Below are 10,624 nucleotides of genomic sequence, written 5' to 3'. Positions count from 1 at the left end.
TAATATTATTGCTACAGATGGCTTTTAATAAAAAAGCCATCTATACAAATTGTATAGAAGGGTTATAACTCCGATCCGTTTGTACAGGTATCATTAGTACATACGGCTTTTTAGTAGTTTTCGTCTGTATAAATATTACAGACGGCCTTTTACTTCTAGCCATCTGTATTACTGATTTTCAAGACAAATCATTAAAACTTGCACAATTGATAAATAATCCATACAAACTCCAAATGAGAAAAAAAATTGTATGTAAATTTATGATTAAATCTGCAGTATCACATGGTGTAGTATCATTCATGTTACTATAACTAACTAAAAATTTAACTTGAACATTAAAACTAAATATTAAATTCATAACTAATTCATATTTACATATTACATTGTAATACATAGGTTCGTTTGTACAATCGAGTAACATCATACAGCTTTAATAATCAGCTCTTCTTGATGATCGACGCCCAGATAGCAAGCGGCCCCGATCGAAAGTTGTTCTTCGTTAAGGGCGATACCATCTCCAAGAGGGTACTTACCAAATTGATTGTACTATTCTTCATCCACGACATTCTCAACTCCAACAATCCTTACTTTTCCCTGAAGGACTACGTGAAGTTTTGAATTTGCCGAGTCTTGCACATAAAAGATCTGGATAACTTGCTTGGCGAGTACAAATGGTTTGTCTTTGTATGCGGCACGTTCGAGGTCGATAGTAGTCATTCCGTACTTGTCTACCTTAACACTTGAGAGTACGACCCAATGGCACCGAAAGAGGGGGATCTTGAAACATACATAGTCGAGTTCCGAAATCTCCTCTATGTACCCATAGTACGCACAAACCCCACGTTTATCCTGAAAGACATCTATGCGCACACCGATGTTCTGTACCGTGCTCTTACTATCCCATGTTCTGGTATAAAAGGTATACCCATTTATGTCATAAGCTTCAAATGTCATGTCTGTGTGACTTGACCATCTTGCTAACTAGCCAATATTATCCTCTGTTGAACTATTATTACTAAATCGTGCTGCCAACCAGTTGTTGAAGTTGCGGTTGTGCTGTTTTGTGATCCAAGCCACTGTATGACATGGATTCTGTCTACGTAGCACGTCCTTATACATGTCGATATGAGGGGATACTTCATCATGTGTTGCAAAACAGCGAAATGGGTTTAGATATCATGGCAAAGTCAGCAATGATTGATTTCCTACCTATGGTCCCCTTCCCACCTAGTCTCCCCATATGGCGAGACATGGGCACACCAATTGGTTTGAGTTGCTCCATGTAATTGATGCAGAACTCGACCACCTTTTCGGTTGTGTAACCTTGGACGATGCTGCCCTTCGGACGAGATCGATTCTGTACATACTTCTTCAGATCAACCAAGTCAAGCCTTGCGTGGAGGCCGTCCTTCGTCTTTCCTGGAATATTAAGTAAAAGACCAACCAAGCTTTCACACACGTTCTTCTCTACATGCATGACATCGATGCAGTGGCGAACTTCAAGGTGCTTTCAATACGGTATCTTCTACAATATCGATCGCTTCTTTCACATGCCACCGGTATCCTTAGATTTTTTTACTTTCCTTTCCAAACACAACATCGAGATATTTAACCATATGTGCACCTCTTGATCATTGTACTACCTTGGACATAAATCTCTCTCCCTCGTTTCGTCGAATTGTTCCTTCATGTTGCGGTATAGGTGATACCTGTCATGGAACCTACGGTGGTGCAAGAAAACCGTTTTACACTAGTGGGGCAGCCACCATCTAAGCCATGAGGGCACATTGTATCTACTTGTTTACTCTAGCCCGAAAGGTTACGTAGTGTAAGCAAATCATTGATCGTGCAGAACAATATGGCACATAGCGTGAAATTATCTCTTTTGTACGCATCCTATACTTGCACCTCTTTATTCCATAATGTTTTTAGATCTTCCACCAATGATCTTAGGTATACATCAATATCATTCCTAGGTTGTTTTGAGCCTTGGATAAGCAGCGACATCATCAAGTACTTCCGCTTCATACATAGCCAAGGAGGTAGGTTGTAAATACTGAGAACAGCTGACCAAGTGTTGTGCCTACTGCTCATGTTCCCAAAAGGATTCATCCCGTCCGTGCTCAAAGCAAACCTTATATTCCTCAGTTCTGCACCAAAGTCATTGAAGATTGTGTCGATGTTTCTCCACGAGAATTGGCAGGGTGCCTTAGCTTTCCATCTTGCTTGCGGCCCTCCGAGTATCAGCACAACAATTTGGCCTCCTTTTTGATTCGCAAACAAACGCTTAAGACGTGGAATTATAGGCAGATACCACACCACCTTAGCAGTAATTTATTTCTTCACCTCACCGTCGTTTGATTGACTCTTACGCTTGTATCGAGATGCTTTGCACGCTGGATATGAATGTAAGTCTGATAGATCTTTACGGTAGAGGATATAGTCATTCGGACATGCATGTATCCTTTCCACATCTATCCCCAATGGACAAAGAACCTGCTTTGCTTTGTATGTGCTTTTGGGTAGCTCGTTTCCATCTGGAAGTATGTCCGATAGGAGTTCTAATAGCACCGTGAAACTCTTGTCTGACCAACCATCATTTGCTTTCAATTTAAATAGTTCAAGCACGGATGACAACTTTGTGTATTTTGGTTTACATCCAAGGAACAACGACTTCTCCGAGTCCTCAATCAAGCACATGAATTTGTTAAAGTCTCTCTAAGTACTCAAGTTCACATTCTCATCGCACAACATTTGATCCAACCTGTCATCATCGCCTGCTGTCGGTAATATGGGAACTGGGGGTTCCCAGGTTGTTGGTCCCAGAGTACACAGAGTTCCCTGAGGGTTCGAGAAGAGCCAAGTAGGGGAGAGGGTGCTCAGGGCTAAGAATAGTTGATCCATGAGTACCCAGAGTTCCCCAAGGACTTGAGAAGAGCCAAGTCTGGGAGGGGGTGCTCGGGGCCAAGAACAGTTGGTCCCCGAGTACCCAGAGTTCCCCGAGGACCCGAGAAGAGCCAGGTCCGGGAGGGGGTGCTCAGGGCCAAGAACAGTTGATCCTCGAGTACTCAGAGTTCCCCGAGGGCCTGAGAAACCTCTTGTCGGTGGACCTCGCAAGGGCTCCACGATGAGGTGTCGATCGGTGGGAGGCCCGATGCTAGAATTAAAGGGGAGCGTGGCCGGTCACATCCAACCACTCCCCCCCACGCCTATCGTACTGAGTACATCAGTCCCAGCCACCGCTTGGCAGGAAGGCATGGGGACAATTAATGCGGCAGGTCCAATCGCATGTCCCTTCGCAGGGCCCATGGAGATAGACAGCTCGAAGATATCTTCGATGGGCTCGAGGCTTATAGCTTATCGCCCTATTGCATCAGACCGTATCAGACCTACTCTGACCAGACAGGCATGAGGGTGTACTTAGAGGCTGGCCGGTGGGCCCCCCTGCACCTGCTAAAGTTGGGCGTAAAGACCGACGGGACCGTCCGAGGGGCGCATTTTCAACCCTCTGCAATATCAACATTCTTGGGACATTATTGTGTATTGAGGGTAAGACAAAGTACACTATAGTGCTAGGCTTGATTTGGAAGATCTTGGCATTAGGAAGGAGCTACACTCATTCAAACGGCGATACATATGACATACCAAATTCTTGCTACACATTGACAAAGGATAAAAGTATTTTATTATGTAAATTTCTTAGAGATGATAAGTTCCCATATGGATATGCTGGTAACTTGGCAAGATGTGTTAACATGGACGGTTGTAAGGTTTAAGGGTTGAAAACTCATGACAGCCATATCCTTTTGCAACGAATTTTGCCAGTCGCTATGCTGGGATTGATCCGTAATGATGTCAATGAGGCAATTGCTGAGCTTGGAAATTTCTTTAAGGAAATATGTGCTCAAACATTGATGGTGGATGTTTTGCATGACAGAAATACGAAATTCCAATAATTCTGTGTAAACTTGAGAACATTTAGCCACCTGCATTTTTTGATGTGATGGTACACTTGGTTGTGCACTTACTTGATGAGGCCTTCTTAGAGGGCCAATTCAGTATAGTTGGATGTACCCTATTGAAAGGAGATTATGTACCCTGAAGCATTATGTGCGAAATAGGCCAAGATCTAAAGGTTCCATTGCAGAGGCCTACATAGTTGATGAGTGCTTGATTTTTTGCTCAAGATATTTTAGTGATGTGGAAACAAGATATAATAGGTAGTGAAGACATGGCATTAATATAGACAAAGGGGTACTAGAAGATGAACTATCTATTTTCAAACACGGTGTTACTGTTCTGGAAGCCTCAAAATTTGCATACAATGATGCTGAATATGACAAATTGGTGTGGTATGTGCTAAAAATTTGTCCAGAAGTTGATGAATACAAGGAGTTTGTTCTCACATTCACCCTGATCTTCTTTTTCATATTTGTTTCTTGGCTGCACTTTTGATCCATCTATTAATTAATTGCAGGCTCTTCAGAGCAAAGTTGGAAAGGGAAAATGCACATGATATTGACCAGAGGCTCGAGAAGGGTTTTTTAAATTGGTTGAGGAACCATGTTAGTTTCATATGTTTCTTTCTCAGCATAACATGCTTTCTCTGCATAACAGATTACAAAGTTGATTTGAGAGGGTACAGGGGTAGGAGATGCTATCTATGCATTGTCATGTGGTCTAGATAAGAGAATTGAAACTTACTCATCATGTATCACCAATGGAGTCCTGTTCCAAGCTGTCAGCAAGGAGAAGTACCAAAGGACACAGAACATTGGCATCATGACTGATGGTACACATAAAGATGAGTACATAGACTTTTATGGTGTCGTGAAGGAAATAATTGCGTTGCGATATCCATCCAATAACCAATTTGTTAGATCTGTTGTTATTTTCCGATGCGATTGGTTTGATCTAGAAGGAAAGAAGTCAGGCGTAAAAGATGATGGGTATTTTAGAAGCATCAATGTTGAGCACTACTGGTATAAAAATGATCCTTACATTTTAACCACTCAAGCAACACAAGTTTTTTACTTGCCTGACACAAAGCATGGTGCAAACTAGAGAGTAGTGCAAAAATTTGAGCATATGCATTTTTTGATGTGGCTGAAAAAGATGCAGATCATAGTACTGATGGTGCATATCAGGATGATATTTCTTGCAGCACAAGCCAGCCTTCGAGAGATATTGATCCAAGTTTAGCGACTATGCATCGAGTGGATTAGGAGAGGCGAAACATTGCAGCTGAAGTAGTCAAGAATATTGGTCATAGCAAGCATGTTTCTTCTAATGCTAGCGACAACGAAGATGAAGATGACATTTTGGAGGAGCATTGTGATGACGATTGTTCACAGAGCCAAGTTAGTGAAAGTGAAGAAGAATAAATTTGTAGAGTAAGTCGACCTCAACCTGCCTTTTAAAATTATTTTGATCCTAAATACTGCTATCTCTGTTCATACTTAGAAAAATGTGTTTCGTTTCTTTAGATGGTCACCATATTTGAGCTAAGATGGCGAAGCATGTCCAAGACCTTTGTGCTTGTGGTTGACAGCAATATAGCTATCCAATTAATCCATTGGCGCGAGACACCAAGATGGTGAAGCTGAAGGTGATATGCCCTAGAGGCAATTATAGAGATGATTGTATAACACGTCTATATTCATGTACTTCTGAATAATATGTTATTCTAAGAATGACTATCATTTACTTTGATTGGAAAGTATGTGACTTATTCATGAAACTCTTTGTTTATATCATGATGTTATTCTTCGTCGATCCCTGGTTACATATCATTGTGATGATACATAAGACCAGCACATGTATTGATTGATGGTCATATTTTATGTATCATAGGTATAGAGGTACCAGATCAAAAATACGAACATTTATGTTGTAGAATATAATGTTGGATAGACCCATCTTGAGATACTGTTGGGATTTTTATTATAATGTGCCATCAGTTGTTATCTCAAATGGTGTACCTGCAGGATCCTTAGACCTAAGATCCTCATTGATTCCTAGAATGTGTAGTGACATACTTTGGGGCTGTCAAACGCTATTACGTAACTGAGTAGTTATAAAGGTAGTTTTTCGGTTTTTCATGAAACATGTCATGGTGTGTGAGCGATCAAGATGGATTTTACCCCTTTCTGATAACAGGAGAGATATTTTTGGGCCCCTCGAGGTAGTTAGATTGAGAAAGTGTATGGCCATACCAATATGATTAAATAGTTAATCATGATGAATCTATTACTTGATCAAGAGAATGGTCGAGCTATCACAAGGGTGACACATATCTCGCATTGAGCTTGACTATTATAGTGAGGCAAAGGGATTAGTGCATGTGTATATCAAGGTTGAGTCGATATGATCTTTTGTGTATACTTGGGAGTCAACATGTCCTGCTAGGGATCGCTATTGATTTCGGTTTGGAAAGGGTTTCCAAGTCGTACCCGTTTGTATATGAACCTAATGGGTCACACACTTAATGGGTTGGAACAAAACATGCGAATTGGATTCGTATATGAGTTTGATTGGATTGTGATCCATAAGGTGTTAGAGTCCTAAAGGGTTACCAATGTAGGAGCCCATTAGCGAGCTCTATATAAGGAGAGGCATGGGGGAGAGGCATGGGGTGGGGCGTGGAGAGGTCGAGCCACTTGAAAACCCTACTTGTAGCTTTCCACATGATCTACCAAAACCCTAGCCGCACAAGGTGCTAGCACATCGGCGCTCGGTGTTTCTGCCCGGTACGTGTGGATACCGTAGAGGCGTTGCTGCTATTGTGGCACTGATCTTCTCGGCGAGTTGATCACGATGTGTTCAGGACTGGTCGCCGGTCGTGACGCACTAGTCGATAGACCTGCTTGTCTGGTCAACGGATGCAGAATTGAAGATTCAGGCCCTAAGCTGAAGGAGATCGACAAGGTGGTGTAGGTTGGTAGGATGACTCTATTGTAGATAGAAACTTGTTTGTCTTTTTGAACGAAAAGATAGAATAAAATTGCTTGCTTGTGAGGAGGGAAGCAGGGAAGGATGGGCCTGAACACTTTCCCCCCGGATGGCTAGGGCTCAGGAGCCCACAGCCAACGGCCTCGCTAATGTTTGCACAAAATAGGAATATTTCTAAAATAATTTTAACGATATATTTTGCTCTGAATTGGGCCTAAATCTTTGAAAGTCACCTATGTGGAAAGTTGAAATTAATATGTCTACAGCTTATAATAAGTAAAGTGAAAATTTGTAATAAAATTAGCGAAACAGAAGAGAAATGTTTCTCGTCAAAGTTTGTGACAATTCTAGTAGCAAAAGGAGTATTTATACAAAAGCGGTAAGGCATGTTGATATGTTATTTAACATCAATAGCACCATAGCAAATCTTACGTGCTAAACTTTTTGACACAAAATATCTAAACAAAGGCTTGAAAATGAATCACAGTGCATTTGACATGATGATGGGAGTGTCAATTTATTAATAAACTTAGAAACAAAGAAATGACGATAGGAGTTGTTGACTTTACCGCTCAACTAGAGCTGCTTGATGAGTCTGACTATCACTGCAACTCTATCCCACGTGATTGGACATGCAACGGTGCATCTTTCTCAAGTATCATCAGTCTCTCTAACGAAATCATATTCCTTTTTCGGAATTTGTCATGCCTATTTTGAGAGTGTTTTGAAGGTTGAGAGAATTGGAACACGACTTATTTTATTTTAAAACCTCCCGTATGTTGGATGGGTGGGAAGCTCTTCACGCCCACTAAATGGACGGGAGAAACCTATTTCTGCAAATTTCCCAAATGGTCCCGTAGTTTTGTAATTTTTAAATTAAAAATATATAAATAAAAAACCGTTGCTGGTGCTCCTTGTGGGCCAGGCGCAGGCGAGCGGCCCAGCCAGGCGCCCTGGCCTGGCGCGTGGTGGCCTAGGTGCTAGGGGGTGCTGCCCAGTCTCATCATGTTACTGTGCATCTTCCTCCTCTCCCGGCACCGTCCACTCGTCTGCCCAACCTCCGCGGCCAACCAACGCTCTCTCCATGGACAATGTGGAGCCGGCCGACCTCCGCAGCAGATAAGTAAGTCTCTACCCAATGCTTGTTCGTTCCAAAAAAGAAATTCGGCTTCGCATGGAGTCAACCCGGGTGGCACCCCGGACTTGCTGATGCATCGGCGTGCCATGTACCATGTTAATGCCGATAACAATCCAAAGAAAAACACAGCTTAAAAGCATATATGGCTAGCTCGTTCCAACCTCGCTTGGGAGAATGGTTACAGCTGATCCTCGAATCATTGCTGATAGATCTGGGAGTATTACACTTGAACACATGCATTATGTTAAGACTGGTGTAGCGAGAGATCTATGTAAACAAAATTAGCCTCGGTTTCTGTTGGAAGCTCTCACATGGTGTTGGCTACATCCCCGGCAATCCATTGATGGTCCCGGCATGGGCCTTCGGAGAGCTAGCTGCCCACCCGAGTTGTCCAAGCCTTCTTGACGGCCTCCGGGCCTGGGCAAGTTTGTAGTTTATGTTTATTTAGTTTGGAGATAGAACAACGGATGGAGAATTGGAGATACAGGCTCTAAGCCGAAGGAGATCAACAAGGTGGTGTAGGTTGGTAGGACTCTATTGTAGATAGAAACTTGTTGTCTTTTTGAACGAAAAGATAGAATAAAATTGCTTGCTTGCGATTTGAAACATCTATTTTGCTGATCTGTAAGCCGTTTGCCGCCCCTATAAATATAAAGACCACAAACCTCGGTTGAGAGCACGCAGAAGCCTCGCTCGATCTCTTCTCAAACCAATCTAGCTAGCTTGTTGGCAATTTCGACGATCATGAAGGTTCTCTTCGCCGGCTGCTTGCTCTTCCTGCTCTTGAATGGTATCTTTCTTATATTGTTGCACGTGTTCACTAGCTAGATTATAATCCGTACTGTTCGTGGAGTTATAATATCAATCTATCCCGCTCACATTATTGTTTTGCATGCAGTTGCTCATGTGGAGTGCCGAGTCGCTCCTGTGGAGTCCCGGCGCCACGACGATGACAGCTCCCCCGACCGGTTGTACAAGCTGTTCATATTCGGAGACTCCATTGCCGACGACGGCAACGTCCCGAACCCAGGCTTGAACCGGGGTTCTCGTGCTTGGTACTACCCCTACGGCATGTCGGACGACGACCACGACAATAGTCCAACTGGCCGCTTTTCCAACAACATGGTCCAATCTGATTTTCTCGGTACGTAAGCTAGCTGCAATCGATCTGCTGTCATGAACGATACTATACTATATAAATCTTAATATGTGTATTAGTAGATGGTCAGTTTGCTGGCATGCATGTGCATATATATCTAATTCGTGATGACGTCGCTGCTTGGTCGTTTGCAGCCAAGATTCTGGGGCACGACGAGTCTCCTCCGCCGTACGCGGCGCACAAGGCACGGCGGGGGAAGAAGAGCAACCGCATCAACTCGTCCGGCATGAACTTCGCCAACGCCAGCTCCGGTGCCGTGTACCTGGTGCCGACGCTCGGCGCGCAGATCGACCAATTCAGTAGTCTCGTCTCGGACGGCGTCATCACAGAACGGGACCTCGACGAGTCGGTCGCGCTCGTTGCCTACTCCGGCCGTGACTATGGACGCATCAGCAACTCGGCCACCGATGACTACGTGAGTAGTACACATGCACGCGTATATATGCTTCTGATCGATGATTAATTTTGCTGCTTGGTCGTGTATATCTGCAGATCGCTCGCTTCGCCGACGACGTGACGGAGGAGATTGCAGGAATCGTGAAGCAGCTACAGGAGCTCGGTGTGCCCAAGGTGCTGGTGAACTCGGTACCCCCGCTCGGCTGCACGCCGTGGATGTCCAGGTTCACCAACTACGACCATTGCGATAAGCGCGGCAACATGATCTCGGACGCACACAACACGGCTCTCCTAGATAAGCTAGGCAAAGAGAAAAACGTTATGCTGCTCGATGTGAACACCATGTTCACCGAGCTTGTCAGCCCCAAACCAGGTATGAATGAAACTTCAACAAATTATACATATTGCATTATATTCATCTCGGGCGGCCGGCCGGCTTCCCGGCTTAACTATATGATATTTGACGAATCGCATGCGTGCATGCAGGGTCGACGTTGTCGAAGCAGTTCAAGTACATGTACCAGCCGTGCTGCGAGAGCATCGACGCAAGCGGCTACTGCGGACAATATGATGGCAACCGCCCGCTGTTCCGGCTGTGCCGCAACCCGGACGAGTATTTCTACTGGGACTACATCCACCCGACGCATGCAGGCTGGAAGGCTGTCATGCAGCTGCTCCAAGGGCCCATCATGGCTTTCCTCGGCATCTCAAACCTCAACCACTTTTAAAGTTATTAAAACTAGCTAGTATTTGCATTGCATGCATGGAAGACGTATAGTTTGTTAATTAGGCTTTTTAGATCGAGTCTGTTCTACCTTGCTTGATATGGATAGATTAATCCTTCCATGCTTGGGTAGGGGTTTTTTTTTTTTTTTTGCTGGAAGATATTCACTCTCGATGTGAGAGTGTGAGGTTGGCCTTCAACGGCCGTTAGATTTTCAGACATATTAATTTCATGAGTGAACATAATCTATATCTAC

At 43.7% G+C, this 10,624-nt stretch overlaps 1 protein-coding gene across 1 annotated transcript; it reads left to right on the top strand.

Annotated features, from left to right (window-relative positions):
• Positions 1-8,833: 8,833 nt before the first annotated feature.
• Positions 8,834-10,372, top strand: LOC133895007 (GDSL esterase/lipase At5g03600-like). Its single transcript, XM_062335225.1, has 5 exons — positions 8,834-8,879; positions 8,988-9,233; positions 9,383-9,663; positions 9,741-10,017; positions 10,131-10,372. The coding sequence occupies exons 1-5, from the start codon at positions 8,834-8,836 to the stop codon at positions 10,370-10,372; spliced, it is 1,092 nt and encodes a 363-aa protein (XP_062191209.1).
• Positions 10,373-10,624: the final 252 nt, after the last annotated feature.

The sequence above is a fragment of the Phragmites australis genome, chromosome 16 (assembly GCF_958298935.1).
Source record: "Phragmites australis chromosome 16, lpPhrAust1.1, whole genome shotgun sequence".
Taxonomy (NCBI): domain Eukaryota; kingdom Viridiplantae; phylum Streptophyta; class Magnoliopsida; order Poales; family Poaceae; genus Phragmites; species Phragmites australis.
The sequence above is the reverse complement of the archived record's forward strand: the minus strand, read 5'-3'. Positions and strand labels throughout refer to the sequence as shown.